At 38.5% G+C, this 20,365-nt stretch overlaps 1 protein-coding gene across 1 annotated transcript in view; it reads left to right on the forward strand.

Annotated features, from left to right (window-relative positions):
• The window catches only part of LOC124721863 (mothers against decapentaplegic homolog 3-like), a 223,740-nt gene that overhangs the window by 158,029 nt on the left and 45,346 nt on the right, over nucleotides 1-20,365 (forward strand). Inside the window, exons 3-4 of the mRNA XM_047246999.1 lie at nucleotides 4,912-5,172; nucleotides 11,351-11,509. Coding sequence (XP_047102955.1) covers nucleotides 4,912-5,172; nucleotides 11,351-11,509 — 420 coding nt within the window. The remainder of the gene's footprint in view (nucleotides 1-4,911; nucleotides 5,173-11,350; nucleotides 11,510-20,365) is intronic.

Here is a 20,365-nt window from a genome sequence, read left to right on the forward strand (position 1 = left end):
TTTTGTAGTAGTGCAAAAAATCTGGATCGCTATTGTCCTTTTTAATGGAGTTTAGGTATTTACAAGTTTGAGCAGTTTTTTAATTCCTTTACTAATCCATTTATTTTTGGTGGGTGTAGCCAGCCAGTGTGGCCGAGCGGCTGTAAGCGCTTCAGTCTGGAACCGCCTGACTGCTACAGTCGCAGGTTCGAATCCTGCCTCGGTCATGGATGTGTGTGATGTCCTTAGGTTAGTTAGGTTTAAGTAGTTCTAAGTTCTAGGCGACTGATGACCTCAGATGTTAAGTCCCATAGTGCTCAGAGCCATTTGAACCATTTTTTTGGTGGGTGTTCCAATAGGAATTAATGCTTTGGGGAATGTTTCTTCAAATTTTAGTTTAAACTCAGACATGAAATGGAGAATTTCCTATTCACTTCTATTTCTGTATAGACTTCTTCCTAACTTTCATGTGTTAACTGTATGTGTTGTATTCTCTTTAGCCACTTTTATGTCACCTTGTTGTTTCTGTAGAGCTGGACCATGGGAAGCAAGGAGAGGATGTTAGTTGGTGGCTGGTATCCTCGTTCTATAACACAAACTGCACACAATTAATAACTGGTTCTATATTCATAAAGAAAGAGCTACTTAGGTTTCCATGTGCTGTGGTACAAGCTCTCTTCTGCATAGTCCACGTAGCCTTAATGCTGTTTAAGTAGAAGTCCACTATGTTCACTATAAGGTCGCTATGTGCTGCCTGTCTCTGTGCTAGAGGCTAAGTCTGCAGCTCCATCTCAGTGACATGCCGGAACTCCACAGTGTACTGACTCGAACTAACTGGCGTAACAGGCTCTAACTAACTGGCTATACTAACTGACCCTCTGGGCCATGGCAACGATCCTAAATACTGGTGGCTGAGAGGGCCTTGGCAGCACATTTCCAGCGAGACTTGTTGTTGGCCTCTATTGATACTCTCGTAATCTCTGTGCCGCATGGTGTGCTGGTGCCAGCACACGCCAGCATAGTAAGGAAAATTCTTGCAAAGCTGATGGAGAGTAGACTTTTATATACATGCAGTTTGGATTCTTGTGTCAACAACATCCTTTTTTGTCTTCAAAAAGTGCCAGAGCCATTTCCAACATTTATTTATTTATTTATTTATTTATTTATTTATTTTTCTATTGCAGTGTCATAAAATGGCTTCTGCTGCTTATTAAGCGCCTAACACACATGCAACACTTTTTCGGCAGATTTTTGCTTGCCCGCTCATAGATCGATTTTGTAAGGTCATGCTCTTTTTATGAGAAGGAATATGTGCCTAGAGATTTTTTTGATGAGCTTCGCTACTCAGAGGAAAATTTTATGGAATTGTTGATGGTATGTTGGCTAATGTTGCTTTAAATTGACGCGTCTAACACAGGCAGCAGTTTCATTGCGTATGAGGCAAACTTGGAACAACTCCAGGCCTATCATGTAATGTAATGTAAAAAGAAAAGGAAAGAAAAAAGAAATCGATGCAAAGAAAAATTATAAGCTTCTTGTTATTACAAGACAAATTAATGACAGCTCCATACATGGTTGCAATGATTCTTGATGGAGTAGCGACAACATTTTTCTATTTTATTTATATTTGTTCTTCATAAAGATACAGACACCCGGCACAAAGCACTTACCAGTGCACCAGAAAGAAGCCCCTTCCGTGTCACAGGTCGCTGCGGCCCTGTACACCTACCCGAAAGATTTATCATTTCACATCGAAGTTTCATAAAGCAGCGTTGAGCTTTCGTTCAAGTAGCGTTAAAATGAATATGCCTGCTCCAATTAAAAGAGGCCTTTGAGGTTACCAGAGTCATAAATCGATTTATAAAATTTCATATTTCAATAAATAAAATTCTTGTATTGCCATCAGGTGTGCAGAACTTTTGTGTGAATCAACGCAACAGACTGTTACAGCCGGCCAGCGTGCTCTCCAGGGCACCCTCCTGTGCTACACAGCATAGCGACTGTGTATTTAATATACCTGCTAACCATTAACAACTCAAACCAAATGAGTCACTCAGTTACTTGTAAAATACTATTAAAAGTGGTAAGGGTGGCACGCAAATGTATTGTTATCTACAAAAAATTAATTTTTTAAATAATTTTCTTGAATACACTTTAAAAATATTGTTGGCTGTCCAATTTTCTGGACCACTGTCTGCTAGTTGCCGACCACTCACCTGGCGGCTGTCGTCTAGGTCCGTGTCCCCTCCAGCCCCAAAAACTACACAAAGGCTGCCAGTTAAACGTTTCCTAATGCTGACTCGATTTGAAAAAAATATAATATTACCTCACAGAGATGCTACATTTTGGCAGCCCGAATACTAGTCAAAGACTGTCTATGTAAACATCTTGGAAGTTCATTCTAAATTGCCTACTAAGCTAGCTTTAGTGTTTTGTACCACCTTCACAGCGATTCTATGAAATAAAATTCTAATAAAAAAAGTGAGTTTTATCTCAAAGTTATTGAAATCGTGATTAAGAAGCTGTCAGTGTGGATAATGTCGACTGTCTAGTTGGAGTCGTACACTAACATTTAAACAGTTAATATTAATAAACGAAGTTGTGCGTTTTCCACCGAGCTTCACAACGTGAATCACCGTATTCTGTGTCTCGTCTGGTACAGTATGGCTCCTGCTTGCACCTACATTCATGTGCTAAGTGACTATCTGTAATTTATGGCACGGGGATTGCTACCGATCCTAACTGCTTGCTAGCATATAGCGGCATAAAACTTTGGATTGAACTCGAGACCTGCAGTCTTGAATGCACATCGACACGGTTGTCTAGCAGCTTAGATCTTCTTGAAATGTCTGGAAAAAAAGTGACTGTATCATCCAGAGCAAAGACATCATCCATTTAAGGTGTCTCAGCAGGTTGTCCGTAGTCTAAATAGCATAACTGCAAACATAAGTCCGTAGCTGAGAAATACTTTACTCCTTTCGAGCAGTCTAGGATGCCATTGCTGTACGGCCAGCAGTAGATACCTTTTTCATGATTTTGTTCAGTCGTCAGCAGTTGAAACAGAAATGTCATGTGCCATTCTTATCCTTCACGAGGATCCCAGCAGAGGACCGAGGACTCTTTGAAGGTTCAATAATGTCATCTTGCAGCATCTTCTCTGCTTTATGAAAGATTACCTGTAGTTCAGCTGGCAACATTCTGTGTGAACACTGGCTAATCAGCAGATGATCTCCATTACTGATATGGTTGCTTACCCTGGGTCACTTGGTGTGTGTTTTCTCCACTCTGGATTTGAAAGCATTCGAAAATGGGCGCAGAATGGCTAACACTTGCTTCAGTTCTTCCTCAGTCAGGCCAGATGCTATTGGCAGTTCGATAGTAGCTTCCTTCACTGCATTGTGTATAGTGGTACCAGAACATGATTATATATCGATGGCATTTAGCTGACTGTCCTAGACTGGTTCAGCTGGTCCTACACTCATACCTTTAGGGTAGAGTTGTCTGTTCATGACAAATAATGATCCAAAGTTTTCCTTGATCACCCCAATCTTTTTTGAGCCTAAGTAGCTTTTGGGCATTGACAAATGCATCATAGTTAAACTGAGCACCCGGATTGATGACAGGAACTCGCCTCACTGATGATGGCAGGGTAACAATGTCTTCAACAACAAGCAACCACCCAGAGCAATCTGTATTATATGTGCTTGTTGAAATAGCTTAGTCAGTCTGGTCTTTCACTGTCTATGACTACTTGTTATGCGTACAAGAAGTCCTATCTAAGAATTACATTATGACTATATTCTGATAAAAATACAAATCAAAGGACTGTTTTCTGTCATTGATGTTTAGAAAAGTTTAAGAACCAGCATTTAGAAGTGATGGCAAAACGTTTCTACTGCCACCAATATACATCTTGTGTAGGGACCACGTAGGGAAGATGAAAGGAATTAGGGTTCATATGGAAGCATATAGAAAGTTATTTTTCCGTTGCTCCATTTGCGAGTGGAACAGGAAAGGTAATGACCATTAATGGTATAAGGTACCCTCTGCCATGTGCCATATAGTGACTTGCAGAATATGTATGTAGAATGTAGAATTGTACAGGTATTCCATTTGATCCAGTCACCTTGCCTCTGTTAAGAGATTCTTAGGTCTCCAGTGGCTTAGAAAAAGAGATAAACAATAGAATTGGCCATTCATGATTAAAATTTGCCTTGCTACATTTCTTCAGTCTTCCTATGACAGCTAAGATTTCTTTGGAAGGGAGTGGAATAACTGCAATTTATTGTGTGCATATGAGTTTACTTTATACAGGCACTCAAACCCTTTCTCTCTTGAGGTAACAGTGTATTGTTCATCACTGTGACTGGTCGTTACACATGAAAAAAAACTTATGACACTATGTAGAAAGTCAGTTACCATGCTGAAAACAAGTACAGTTCAGTTGTAACACATACTCTATGAATATTACCATAGTTTTGGTTGAAATAAAACACATTATGATGTAAATTATTATTTTGTTATGCTTCTGATCAGAACTTATTGATCATGTATTAATAAGGTGTTTGTATTCAGAAATGCTTTCAGTTTGAGTGTGATAAAATTTGATTCCTGAGAATAATGTGTTGCACACTAATTTTTATTGAACTGATTGATGCATGTCCAGTGTCACTATTTGCAGAAATTACAGCTTCTGGACTTCTTGCTATATTCATTGGACATGGTACTGTCAATATGAAATGTAGATAGTTTGATGATGTTATAATCTTTTTTCTAAGAACAAAATGACACAATAAGTAAGACATGAATAACAGTTGTTTAAGACTAATTTTCTTGTAGCACTACACAATTCATTGTGGAATCATCACATAGCAATAATATTCTTTTTAAAGTAGCATTGTGAGTAAATCATAACTAATTATCTCTTTTTAGCACTACCAGCTATCTTGGTACCACGTCATCCGACACCACCAGATGAATTATTTTCAGTTTCTACACCACTGTCGGTAACTAGTCCAGAAAATGACCATGGTGAGATGTGTTCATCAGTACCCGAGAATACATCGTTCACACCATCACCTCCACCGTCACATCCTGGTCTGCCCGCTACACCAACTCTACCAGCAACTGAAACACCACCACCTGGCTACATGTCCGAGGATGGTGACAATATTGACCGAAGTGATAATATGAGTGAGTATTTACAAATAAGTGTTTTTTCATATGTCTTATCTGTTATATTGCTCACAAACAATTAAATGAGCAAACTTAACATCTCACAGTACAGTGAGAGCATTGAGCTGTTAATACACATAAAAAAGAACATAAATTTGGTAACACAGCTTATGAACTTGCATACTTTTTCACAGTGCACAAAGCGCCACCCCCCATCCACCTCCCCTACACACACACACACACACACACACACACACGTGCACCACCCCCCCATCCATCTCCCCTACACACACACACACACACACACACACACACACACTCTCTCTCTCTCTCTCTCTCTCTCTCTCTCTCTCTCTCTTTCTCTCTCTCTAATAGAGTTCTGTTGGCTTTCGGGTGGATACAAAGTTCTGATGTAAGATACTTTTAATCTCCCTCTTACTAATCAGTTAATGCAAATTTATCAACAGTGTAAGAAATTCTTATAAAGCAATTATTTCCAAAGACAGTTAGCAGTTAGGGGAGAAGTGGACAACAAGCTACCCTTACAAGCAAGTTACTTCACTTCCTTCCTGCTTACCTGAAATGTGATTAAAATACTTAAAAAATGCAAGTCACATACACTAAAGTACAAAACAAAAAGGAGTATCATGAAATTTGAATATTACACAACAAAACTTAAATGAAATAATTTAGAAGTAATTAAACAACTGCCAGTTCTACTGGACAATCTGTTCACCACCTAAATGACAATTAGAACAACAGTATCTATTTAGCCAAGCATGTGTCAACAGAAGATACACACACAGTTCCAACAGCACAAAATGGTGCAAAGTAATAATGGGAAATGCAAACAGTGGTTTTCAATTGCCAGTAAAATCTCAAGTGATAAATTGGCATAAGTAATGAACACTCAGTACTGAAAAGTACTGAGTAGTGAATGCCATTTTTGTTTTAGTAATAATTATGTAAACTGACAATAGCAACTACTCACATACACAGAACTCGTGTAATTTGCACAAGAATTTCATTTTGGGTTTCCTATCTCACCTGATTTAGAATTCACTTTCATGTATAAACCACAGTTAAGCTTCAACACAATTGCAACAGTGAAATACAAATCAAATCAACACAAAATAATGGTTTGACAGTCAATACAAAATGAAGTGTGCAAAATGAATATACCCATTTACTTGAATCTTTAATTGCTCTGGACTACTTTAATTGAAGTTAATTGAATTTATTTCACTCCTAATGTGGATTGCAAGAATTAACTTTGCCTCTAATTATTATTGAACAGAAGAATTAACTTATTAAGGCATATTTAATAATTGCTCAGCATCTGTAATAATTAATCTCCGTAATACTTTCAACAAGAAACAAAACTGGTGTTATTGTTGTTTCTTACAAATGTCCCTTTAGCTTTAAACAATTACTCTAGAATAATTGATAATAGGAAAGGATTTGGACCCTATTAAGGTGACAATGTCATGGGATAATAAGTAGATTGAGAATCTAAAGTTTTGACAATTATCACACATTATTGAACTAAAAGTTCACTCATAGTCACTGTGTAATGCCTCACAATGTTTAAAATGTGAATGAAACTAATATGAACTTATAATTCCATTGAGGCACTGTCTTGACTGTCATTGACAGTACTCGTGTTGCTCCATATAACACGGGCACGCTTTGATCAACTACGACCAATTATGGGGCAGGATCTTTATGTTCATAGACCCTCATGAATCTGCCCACACTTATTATGCCTTTGTGCCTCACAATTAACAACGTGGCCTTGCATAGGCCTAATTTTCCACAATATGTACTGCTCACATGTCCACTCACCCTCGTGTCTCACTCTGCAGTAGTTGTGCTGCACACTCGCTCTGACGTAACACACTGTGTTGAGAGACGGTGCTAGCTGTTATAACTTCACTCTTTCACAAATGATACGACATTTAATAATTTTTTACAACATTTTGCTTGGAGTACGGTGGTTTTCTTATTACATAAAAATGAACATGGAGAGTCACAACTGCAAGAAACTTCCTTTTTTATGAAGTCACCGGTTTTGGTCTGTTTTAGACCATCTACAGACCCTGATGGTGGCCACCATCTACCATCGTGGTTGTAAGTCTGAAGATGGTCTTAACGGACTGAAAATGGTAACCTCATAAAAAAGAAGTTTCTTGCAGTTGCGACTGTTAATGTTCGTTTTTATGATACGACATTTCACCAAAGACTTTTATTGGTATTGACCCAGTACAAATTATATTATATTACAAAAATTATTTACATAGGCATCACATTATTTGCTTTGATTAATAAACATATTCCATTTTCAATTTATGTATGACAGTGTAAGATCTACAGAAAAAATAATCAAATTATATTTACCATACACACTACTGGCAAAAAAAGGGGTGGCACATCTGTATTAGTGTCACAACTTCCTATGTCTAATTAATTTTAATTTTATCCTCAGCTATATGTACTGCATTAGGTATCATATGTAGCCTCTGTGTTTCAAGGGTTCTCGGAGCACAGCTTGGAATAAAATATGCAAGAAGCCTCAGATTGCACATTTTTCTTTATGGCAGCTCTTTACCTTTTTTATGTGTGACATTTAATTAGGGTCAGTTGACGTGTAGTGCATTATGGCATTTACCTGACTATAATAACATATCCGTAACAGAAAACATAGGGTCACATTTATAGATTACTCCACACGAACAAAACTGAGCTCCTAAGGCAGGAAAATCAAACACAGCATCATCCAAGGTTTAGTGCTGGGCCTGCTCCTGTTTCTTGCCTACATTGGTAGCCAATTGAGGTGGTGCAGTGGTTAGCACACTGGATTCGCATTCAGGAGGAGAACAGTTCAAACCTGCATCTGGTCGTCTTGATTCAGGTTTTCTGTGATTTCCCTAAATCGCTTCTGGCAAATACTGGGATTGTTCCTTTGAAAGGACACGGCTTATTTCCTTCCCCAGCTCTCAGCCCTGATCCGAATTGTCCCGCTCTTCAGTAGTCCCAAAACAGCTTGTTTCAGTCAATCCCATACATGTTCAATTTGGTTCATATCTATGGACCAGACAAGCCATTCCAGTCTAGTGATCGTAGCATGCTGAAGGAACATGTTCACGAGACCAACACAATGAGCACCTGAGTCCATAAAGACCAAACGGTCTCCAAAATGTTGGCTATATGGTCTCACTATTGGTTGCAAGATCCCATCCTTGTATCATAGAGCAGCTAGATTGCCGTCAGCAACACAAGAGGTGTATGGTGGCCCCACATATGCCGTGCCAGAACATCAGTCCACCACCACCATCTTCACATGTGAGATGCATTGTCGGAGGTGGTTGATATTACCGAGTTGTTTCCAGTATGTCATCTGTAATTATCGCAGTACAGACATATTGGAGGTTCATCCGTAACAATGCCTGATGCCAGTCCTAGGGTGTCCATTATGCACGATTTCTTGCCTATCTGTAACAGAGCCCATGTTGTTGTAGTGTATGGTGTGGCGGTTGCCACTGTTGTCGGTGGTGGAGATTCCTGTGACACAATCATCTCCTAACAATTTGACCCAATATGAGATGTCTTGTAGGCTTTTCAAATGCCAGAATTCAGGTCTGGAACATTCAGCACAGGGTTCCTTTGACTCAAAAGTAAGCAGTACGTCATCCTGTGCACCTGTCAAATGTGGACAGCCTGTGCGGTGTAAGTCCTCGACACTACCTGTCAATTGGAACCAGTTCCACATCTGCACCTCATTACTTTGACTCCTGCATACATGTCCAGCAACTTCCCTGGTTGACAAGCCTTCTGTGTGTAATGTGACGATATGGGCCCAATTGTTGGTCACGATTGTCCTTTGCTGCACAATTGATGCTCATGCTATTATTCTGCAGACGTCTCTAATGCATTCCCACTGTTGCCTTTCTTTCAACTGAAATGCTGCAATCAATTAGCATGTATTGTTTCTCCCATAGATAGTGCTCGTGGTAAGTATGTATACGCCAACAAACAATGTCAGTGGTGACCTTATGATCAGTACCTGCATGTCATATCAGGGTGATGGAAAACTTTTTTTGATGTGTGTATAATCTTTACATTTACTATTGAATGGTGCTCATATGGACTCTATAGCTCTTGTCTGTGGTAGTAGATGGAGTTTATTGTGTTAGTGTAAAAACAATACATTTCCATAGGATAAAAAATGTTAATTTTCCGAAATTCAAAGCTACATTAAAAGCGTAATACTAACCATTCCTTCCATAAAATATTGGGATTCTAGATTTGCAAACCCACATTAGTTCTGCTAGAACTATTTTCATTATTAAAAAAAAGGCACATTCGTATATTACAATTATTCTTCAACATTATTCAGTATAGTCTCATAATTGTTAGTTGTAGAAGCACAACAACTGACTGTTATGATCAAAAGAGGTCACATCTATATTTCTGATAATCAAAATATCCACGGGTGTACTGCCAGTCTATAGTGTCCAACGGGCACAATATTTCGGTGATCATACATGTCACCATCATCAGGTGAACTGACGGACTGAGCTCCTGTGAATGTGCCGGCACGGAGATCCGTACGCTATGGCTGCTCAAGGGGAACTGGGTTCGGTCGCGGCGGCGGCCGATTTAAATACCCTCCGCCCGCGGCGTGCTCCCTCCACCGTCCGCGCCCCGCGCCACGGTCGCGTGGTGCAACAGATTGCGACGGCGTCTGAGATGACGTCGGAGTGATGGCTCCGTCCGCCGTGGTCGTCACAACTATACGTTTGCTCGATTTACTCTTGATTAACCCAGTTGCTGGTTCCCAAGCCTTGCTAAGATTATAGCCACAGTCACGGTTTATGAGGTCGTCATTGGTGCAAATTTCGATGGCCTCTCTAACAACGCTGTCCCAGTATCTCAACGTCTGTACCAGAATCCTCGTGCGGTCATACTCCATAGCGTGATTTTCCGACAAACAATGTTCAGCGACTGCCGACTTGCTCGGATACATCAGTCGAGTGTGCCTCTGGTGTTCACGGCATCGATCCTCGACGGTACGCATCGTCTGACCAATGTACGGCTTGCCACATTGACACGGAATCTGGTACACACCGGCCTTCCTCAAACCGAGGTCATCTTTGGCGCTCCCCACCAGTGCACGAGTTTTATTCGGAGGACAAAACACAGTTCCGACCTGGTGTTTCTTCAGAATGTGGGCGATTTTCCCAAAGAGTGCGTCTGTGTATGGAATAAACGCAGTGCCTACCTCCTCCCTCGTGATTTCATCCATCTCAACAGGTTGTGCTGTAGTGGTTGGGTGGAGAGCACATTGAATCTGCCATTCTGAGTACCCATTTTTTCGAAATACAGTTCTCAGATGGTCCAATTCCTGGGGTAGACTCTCTGCGTCAGAGATAGTGCGCGCCCTATGTACTAGAGTTTTAAGTACCCCATTCCTCTGTGAAGGGTGGTGGCAGCTGTCTGCGTGCAAGCATGACATGGCTGCTTTCACAGGTGGCCCGGCCCCTGGTGGGGTAGAATAAGCGTCTGACAGGACTGGAGTAGAAGGTGCCTGGTGGCTGGATAGAGCGGGTCTTGCAACTTGATCTGCTGTAGAGATATGATTCCTGTGGCAAGGGGATGGGAATGGAAGTGGCTTAGGGATGGATTAGGATGTTCTGTAGATTGGGTGGGCAATGGAACACCTCTTTAAGAGGGGTAGGAAAATGCCGTGATAAGCCTCTAGCTACTTACCCCCTGTCCATTTACCTCCTACCTCCCTGTCCCTCTACAAACCCCATCCAACACTACTACTGCCGCAAGCAGTTCACCTGCCAAAAAAACAGCATTGCCACTGTTGGTCACACCAGTAGGGTGTGTGTGTGTGTGTGTGTGTGTGTGTGTGTGTGTGTGTGTGTGTGTGTGTGTGTGTTTTTGTTTTTGTGTTTGTTGATTATTTGTTTTACTCTAGCTCATCAAAGGATAGCTGCAAAGCTAGCATGTTTTCTTTCTTTTATGTGCACCTATTGACATCTCAGTACCTTTTGTTGAGTGGCTTCCTTTAGTTCATGTGAAGTATGTTCTTTTGTGACTGCTGTATCTTTTGTGTTCACTCTCATTACTTTGTTAGAGACATTTAATTTTTAAGCTTAATAGCCCCTATGGAAATTAATGTTTTTAGGTTTACCACGTCTCTCGCCCACCCCTCCTGTTGATGCACAGCCTGTGATGTATTGCGAGCCAGCATTCTGGTGCTCCATAAGTTACTATGAATTGAACACTCGTGTTGGTGAGACTTTCCATGCATCTCAGCCATCCATTACAGTTGATGGTTTCACAGGTGAGTGTGAACACTTTTTCTCAGATGAAAATGTGTGAGTCTATAGCCGTACACTTTGCTTGTGGCTGCCTACATGGAAATTTGTTAAGGGATATGTTTTGAATGAACAGTATATTAATTTTACAGACTCAGTTTTTCAGCTGTGTGTGTTTATATTTTGCAGAAGTTCAAATTTAGTAATCATGACAGAAATATAATTTTAACCCCTGCTTATCGCAGAGATAATTTATTGTGACTCAGATTTTCACTTCAACAATAACTCCATGACTAAGTGTGTCCAAGTATCAAGACTACAAATCCAAAGCTTTAGGTTTAAATCTTCAGTTTCTTCTGCAATTTTTTTCTTCCATTTATTGCTTCTTTTACTTTTGGCAAAATGTGTAATTATGTTAAGTTCTGAGAATTATTTATGATTTGTGGTCTATAAAAACGTTACTTTTCTGCTCTGAGTTGCATGTATCAGGCAATGTAATATTTAATGACAATAAACAAGTAGTAGAAAATATTAAATAGTGTGAAGGACTGTAGTTTGTCATATGCCTACCTACAGAAGAAGGTTCTGTCAGAAATGTTGTCATGTAAAACGAGTGCCTATTGTCAGTGCAACATGACCAATGCACAAGATCAAGCCTATCCTTTGGATAGTTAATTTTATATTCCATCGATCAGTTGCATGATGAGTTGTAATGATTTGGAATGAATCATTTTACAAACATATCATTTTTAAATATGACTACATGCTGAACATTTATAGAGGGGTAGGAATTATTAACTCTCTCTCTCTCTCTCTCTCTCTCTCTCTCCCTCTCTCTCTCTCTCTCTCTCTCTCTCTCCCTCCCTCTCCCACCACCTTTTACACATTACAGCAATAGAAATTCTTCTACAGAATAGGAGGAGTTGCAAGGTGAAACATTTTTAGCTTTTTTAAAATTTTACTTTGGTATCTGTCAGACATTTTATATCACTGGGTAAGGTATCAAAAATTTTTGTTGCAGCATTGTGCAACCCTTTTTATGCTAAAAGCAGCCTTAATGTGGCGTAATAAATGTGATTTTTCCTTCTGGTATTGTAATTATGCACATCTTTTTTTTGCAGTGGATTATTTGCATCAAACTTCATGAGGGAATAAATATACTGTGAAGGAAGTAGTAGTTAGAATTCCCAACTGCTTAAACAGATGTCTACAAAATAATCATGGGTGTGCACCACATATTACTCTTAACAGCACATTTTTGAGCAATGAAAACTCTCTTTCTTAAAGATGTGTTATGCCAGAACATTATTCCATATGACATTATTAACTGGAAATATGTAAAACATGTCAACTTACTGATTTATCTTTTGCCAAGATTTGCAGTGGTTCTTAGTGCAAATTTGGCTGAACTAAGTTGTTTTAGGAGTTCCAAAATGTGCCTTCTCCAGTTTAAATCCTCATCAATAGGAACACTTACGAATTTTGAAGTTTACAGCCTATTTATTATTTCCTCACCGTGTGTTACACTTATCGTTGATGTAGTACCTCTAGATGTGCGGAACTGAATATGTTATCTCTTTTTAAAATGGAGTGTGAGACCATTTTCAGAAAACCAGGCAATGATATTTTTGAGAACATTGTTTACTGTTTCTTGTGTTTCTGTATATATGCTTGGACTGATTACAATTCTAATTTCATCTGCAAAAAGAATTAATTGTGCTTGTTGTACGTTAGACAGAAGATTGTTTACATATATGAGGAACAATAGTGGACCTAAGACTGAAACTTCGGGAACCCCCATATGTGATTTCTCCCTAGTCAGAATAATGTCTCCAAATGACATTGGTTGATTTACTAAGTACAACTTTCTGATATTGTTGTCAAGGAACAACTACACTACTCAGAATTGCCAATTAGGGTCCGTTATGACAATGATTTCTTTTGTGTAAGTATTCATAAACATAGTAGGCATATGTTTTGTGCACCGGAAGTCATTTGCAGATGTGCATTGTGCGTCGGAAGTGAATTATTTGTAATTCATTGATGATGACACACAATTACAAGTTTGACGTGTCTTTAAGTATGTTTGAAAGACTGTGAAGTGTAAACAAATATATAACGTGCTATAATAAATAGCTGAGTTGGCAATTGCAACGTCATCACACATAGGACAGATTACATTATTAGTGTACCATGATTGAAAATGCCTGACTATTGTAATACTCCAAGTATCTAGGATGCATATGAGTGCAAACGAACAGTAGACATCAAGCTTACACAGAGGAGGACTGTAAGAGTGTTGGCAGGCTTATTTGACTGGTGAGAGTATGTAAGAGAAAAGCTGAAAAATCTTATCTGGCAGAAATTTCAAGAATGACTCCTAATATCTCATGAATATATATGAATGTCCTTCAGGTCCTTCAGGTATTGTTTCTGTAGAAGTGATGAAGATGAATTTAGTTGAAAAATATTTTTCGTAGAGCCATATAAGCAGTTACTCTTACTGTGAAGAAACATTGTATGGTGCAATAAAAAGGACTCTACCATGCACTTCAATGTGCATTTCCCAAGGTGTGGCTGTGACCTGCAACTGTGGTGATATCTGCCTGGCAGCTGTCCCTCAGCTGTACTGTGACGTGAGCCCCACTACCAAGGCAGCACCAATGTCTCCGAATTACTACACTGTGTCCATATTACTACATAGGGAGAATGGCAGCGTGCACATGGTACCTGCTTTGCAAATTTCCTCAAACAATGTTTTTTTCCCGTTTGTTTTAATTTATTCTTTTGCATTTTATAGCCCCACATGACAGAAACACACAGTGCAAAATTGAAATAGTTTACAATGGTAAATAGGAATCACCATGAGTTTATGTTTGGTGCATGCTTGTCATACATTGCTATGTATGAAACATATCCAACATATTGTTATTATCTTGATAGGAGACAGATATATATCTCCAGTTTTGAGAAAATGCATTGCAAATAATGCACCCAGTCCCATGTACACTCACCACAATATAGCAGGAATGAACTATCCACAACATCCATTGTATTTCAAAGGGTAGTTCAAGATATCGAAGCGAGTTTTTGGCAAATAACAACATACAAAGTGGCACGTATTTTGCATTATGGTTAATGTGCAAACCTTTGTAATCTACAGAAATACAGAAGTAACTGTAGTTTTTTCACTTGAGTAATGTAATGTTAAGGGCAATCAACAGCTGGTGAAAAGAGAATTTGTGTTGGTATGCAACAACATAAATGAATAAATTTCATGTGGAATTTCATACCAACAATGAGCTGTTTTAATAAACACTCTTTTTCAGTATCCCAGTGAAATTGCGACTGTAATAGCATGTCAGTAAGGTAAAGTTGCACAAACTGTGTTATATTTTGGTAAAATAATCAAAAGAGCAATGTAGGTGTTACTCAAAATTCGCCTCTGCTTCTTCTGTGTAGAAAACAGAAAAGGTAAGAAGTCTGAGGACAAGAAGTTGACACTTCTGCTGCAATTTCGAGGGAATCCTGTAACCCATTAACCCTGACACCATTGACAGCTTCACAGTAATAGACATAGGAACCTTGAAGTAGTTTAAATATAAACAAGTACTATCTATGATAATTGAAAACAGTTATTCAAATTTGAAAGTTTAACTATCTTGTTTTACTTAGCAAGTTAATTTCATAAAATACTTGTCTTTTCCATTTTATACTGTCACAAACAAAACAATACTGTGAAATAGACTAGATTAGATTAGATTTACTTTCATTCCAATTCACCCATAGTGAGGAGGCCCTCCAGGATGTGGAACATGTCAGAAAAACAATAATACATGACAAATATTTACAACTGAAACAAATAAGCTAATGTACCTTCCACAGGTCCAAGTGGAATGATCATCATTTTTTTATATGAATACTACATGAAAGAATCATTTTACAAACACTGATGCACTGAATTTAAAATAAAAAAAGTTTTTTTTTTAATTTATGAGGTAATAAACATGTAATAGAACTGCTACAATACTTACTTACAATGAACACATTACTGCACTGAAATGGTGCAGAAGTTATATTGTACTTACACACACACACACACACAAATCAGTTGGTCCTACTGAGAAATTCGTCAATTGAGTAGGAGGAGTTGGCCACCGATAAATCCTTTAGGCTTCTCTTAAACTGAATTTCATTGGTTGTTAAGCTTTTTATGACTGCTGGCAAGTTAATGAAAATGTGTGTTCCTGAATGATGCACACCTTTTTGTACAAGATTAAGTGACTTGAAATCCTTGTGAAGATTATTCTTATTTCTAGTATTGATTCCGTGAATTGAGCTGTTGGTTTGAAAAAGTGATATATATTTAATGACAAATTTCATTAAGGAGAAATATATTGGGAAGCAGTAGTTAATATCCCTAGTTCCCTAAGCAGGCTTCTGCAGGATGTTCTTGAGTTCACACCACATATAACTCTTACTGCACGTTTTTGTGCCCGGAAAACTTTAGCTTGGCTTGATGAATTACCCCAAAAAATAATCCCACATGACATTATGGAATGAAAGTAAGCATAGGATGCCAGCTTTTTCATTTTTATATCCCCTTTGTCTGACACAATTCGCATTACAAATAGGGATTTGTTAAGACACTTCAGCAGTTCTGTGGTGTGCTCCTCCCAGTTGAATTTATTATCAAGCTGTAATCCGAAGAATTTAACACTGTCCACTTCTTCTATCTGCTTGTCATTGTATGTTAGGCATATACTCATGGGACACCCCTTACAAGTTCTGAACTGCATGTAGTGTGTTTTTTCAAAGTTTAGTGACAGAATTGGCTAGGAACCAGTGATTAATGTCCACAAATGTTTTACTAGCTGATCTTTCTAGGACTACACTTGATTTGCTATTTATTGCAATGTTTGTATCATCGGCAAACAAAACGAACTTGGCATCTGATAATGTTACTGATGAAAGGTCATTGATATACACAAGAAAAAGTAAGGGCCCTAAAATGGAACCTTGTGAGACCCCACATGTAATTAGTTCCCAGTTGGATGATGCCTGATAGCTTAATACATGTCTGTTTCCTAATAACACCCTTTGTTTCCTGCCAGAGATACAAGATTTGAACCATTCTGCAGTATTTCCTGTTGCACTATAATATTCTAATTTACTTTAAAGGATATTGTGATTTACACAGTCAAATGCCTTTGACAGATCACAAAATATACCAGTTGCCTGCAATTTTTTCTCTAATGAATTAAGCACATTTTCACTGTAAGTGTAGATAGCCTTCTCAATATCAGAACCCTTTACAAATCTGAACTGCAACTGTGACAGTATGTTATTTCAGATAAGGTCGTTATAAAGCCGATTGTACATTACTTTTTCTAAAATTTTTGAGAGTGCTGGCAAAAGTGAAATTGGACGGAAATTTGATGCTATTTCTTTATCTCCCTTCTGAAACAGTGGCTTAACTTCAGCATATTTCAACCATTCAGGAAATATTCCACTGATAAATGACTGGTTACACAGATAGCTTAATATGTTACTCAACTCAGAACCACATTCTTTAATTAACTTTGTTGATATTTCATCATACCCACTAGAAGTTTTTGATTTTAAAGATTTTATGATGGACATTATTTCTGCTGGGATAGTGAGGGTCAAATTCATATTATGGAAGTTACTTGAAATGTCTGGTCTGAGGTATTCTGTAGCAGCATCTACAGCACCTGACAACCCCATCTTTTCAGTAACAGTTATAAAATGTTTGTTGAAAAGTTCTGCAACATTATACACTTATGTCACCAATGTATCATTTACTCTCAATGCTATTTGTCCCTCTTCATGGCTGGTTCTATCGGTCTCCTCCTTCACTATATCCCGTATTTCTTTATTTTGTTATCTGATATGACTATCTTTTCCTTGTAATATATTTGCTTTGATGTTCGTATTACAGTCTTTAATATTTTGCAGTATTTCTTGTAATGTGCTATAGCATCAACATCAGAACTGTTTCGGATTGACAGATGCAGTATTCTTTTTGTTTTACAAGATATCTCTATTCCTTGAGTGATCCATGGCTTCTTTGTAGACTTTGCTCTAACCTTGGTTAGTTTTGGGGGAAAAGAGTGTTCAAATAAGGTAAGCACTTTATTACAAAAAGTATTATATTTTTCATTCATGCCATGAGCTCTGTAAACATCAGTCCAGTGAATGTCTCTGAGGAGTGTCCTAAAATAATCAATTTTTGGCTTATTAATTACCCTCTTGAGCTCAGATTTAACACATTTTATATCCTGTTCAGTATTAACATTTAACAGAAGGAACGACATGTCGTGGTCTGAGAGGCCACTGACTATTGCTTTTGTAATATAATTTTGTTCATTGGACTTTTCTATAAAAATATTATCAATGGCTGTTTGTGAGCAATTGGCTACCCTAGTGGGGAACCTTACACTGGGAATTAAGTTGAATGATAGTGTTACTAACTCAAATAAGTTCTTATTGGGAGAGTCTTTAAGGAAATCTACATTGAAATCACCAGCAACCACTATTTCTTTGTTTTTGGTTGTTAAATGGGCCAGTACAGCTTCAAGGTGGTTTACAGACAGATTAAAGTTGCCTGCAGGTGCTCGATATACACTTAATATTATGAAGGATTTTTTGTGAAATTCTACTTCTGTTGCACATGCTTCCATATGCTGTTCTAAGCAAAATTTATGAATGTCTGTGTTCTTAAATTTACGACAGTTCTTGGTGAATGTGGCAACTCCTCCTTTCTCCATTTCTGCTCGACAAAAGTGAGATGTTAACCTAAACCCTGTAATACTTAAACGTTCTATACCAGTGGTCACATGATGTTCAGAGAGGCAGATTATGTCAGCTAGGTTTGAAGACTCTAATTCATCTATGCAGATAATTAATTGATTAATTTTATTTCTCACTCCTCGCATATTTTGATACAGTAAAGATAGCTGACATTTCACATTGACTGAGTTAAAATTGGGTAGAGTGGAAATACCTGCTGACTTGAAAATTATTAACCAATAGCTGTTTATGCTGATGTAATAAGCTAGAATTATGTTTTTTGGTTTCTTTCTCAAACTGAATGTTTGTCTCAGTCCTAACCTCTCTTAAAATTTGGTTTATTTCTGTCCTCCTTACCCTAAAAAAGGGTCTTTTCTGAACCCTATAACCACTGGTATTTTATCATTCATGACAGTGCCTCCCGCCTTTAACTTTCCTTCTATTTTCCCAGCCAGTTTAACCTTCCATTTTCTGTTGAGGTGAAGGCCATGCCTAGTATAATCCCACCTATTGAGAGAATCAACAGGAACCACATCACCCTGCACCTGACATAAGCAGCTGTTCCAACTCCAAATTAACTCTCTTGACAGAAGAGTTCAAATGAGGTCAGTCATGGTGCCCAAGAACAGATACAAACTCAACACTAGTATGCTTTGATACTGATGCAATCTTTGCCAGGTCACACTCTATACTGTACCCAGGATCTCTGTCAATACTATTATCTGGCCCACTCACTATAACCACGGTGTCTTCCTTACTGAAATCTTTGCAAAGTGATCCTAAATCCTCTGTCACCTGCTCCAGACCAGCACTAGGTTTAAAAAAAAATTGGTGACATGGTATTCTGATCCTAATTCATCGTGCAAAAGTTAGCCAACACCTCTTCCATGTGAACTACCTAACAACAACACTTTCTTTCTCTTTACTGATTTCCCTACATTCTTACTTTTCAATTTGCTGCTGAAAGTTTGTTGTACCCTGTCTACACCTGCAACTGCTTGAGGCTCACCAGCTCAAAAATAGGATGTGTGTGTTATCTTTCTTTAAGTTTACTGTATTTTTTGCCAGTATAACTCATTCCTGTTGTGTTCTGCTTTGAATACAGATATAAGTGAACAAATGAAACAGTTAGGTAATGAACAGTCAAATCACATAACACTTTATTGACTCAAAGAATACACCTACCTTTAGCTCTGCACTGCTTTGGCTGTGTGAAAACTAGTGGAATTATTTATCCTATTAAATGACTTGCTATTCAGGTACACAAGAGACAGCTGTGTTAAACTAAAAGTCTGCAATGTTTACTATTGCTACAATGAATATGTGTCCATTGATAGCACTCAATACATCATACATTTTAATGCTGAACTAGACTCGACTGAATAAAAGTATGATGACACTGTCCTCTAGAGGCGGAAGTAGAATGTTGACACGTGACTGCCCTCAGGACCAAACTGTAGGCACAAGTTGTAGACAAAACACAACTGGCCACCCATGTCCCATGCAGTGGTATTTGAAGAGTGTGATGTAGAAGCAGTGGCACCTCTTAATTATGGGAGACGTGGCTTATTGCTTCTTCGTGATTGACACCCAAAGATGCTGCTTGGGCATGCAACATCTCTTCAGTGGTTGACTGCTGATTTGCCATGGTCAGTTGTTGGCAACGTCGCAATTCCAATTTTCCTGAACTGCATTAAAGCTAAATTTGGATAACTTAAGTCATAATAAAGGCACTGTTGATGCAAGAGTAACTCACAAAGCGTTACATGCGACAAGTGACTCATTGTCACTCCTTCTTATTTCTGTGGCTACACTTCTCATGGCAACACTACATTCAGAATCTCAATTGCACCATTGTGGCACTGCTTGTTGGTATGCTGCTGTGACAGGAGCTGCATCAACTGTGTTACAGTCCAAACTCAAACTGTGTACTCGCAGACAGATGGCACGTGTCAGATTGGCCCATTGTTGTCACAGACAAGGGTTACACCTTGTGAAATTCGCCTTTATAGTGACTCACTCATTACAGATATAGATGCTTGAGCTTTTATGTGGCTATGGAAAAACTA

This window comes from Schistocerca piceifrons, chromosome X, assembly GCF_021461385.2.
Source record: "Schistocerca piceifrons isolate TAMUIC-IGC-003096 chromosome X, iqSchPice1.1, whole genome shotgun sequence".
NCBI lineage: Eukaryota > Metazoa > Arthropoda > Insecta > Orthoptera > Acrididae > Schistocerca > Schistocerca piceifrons.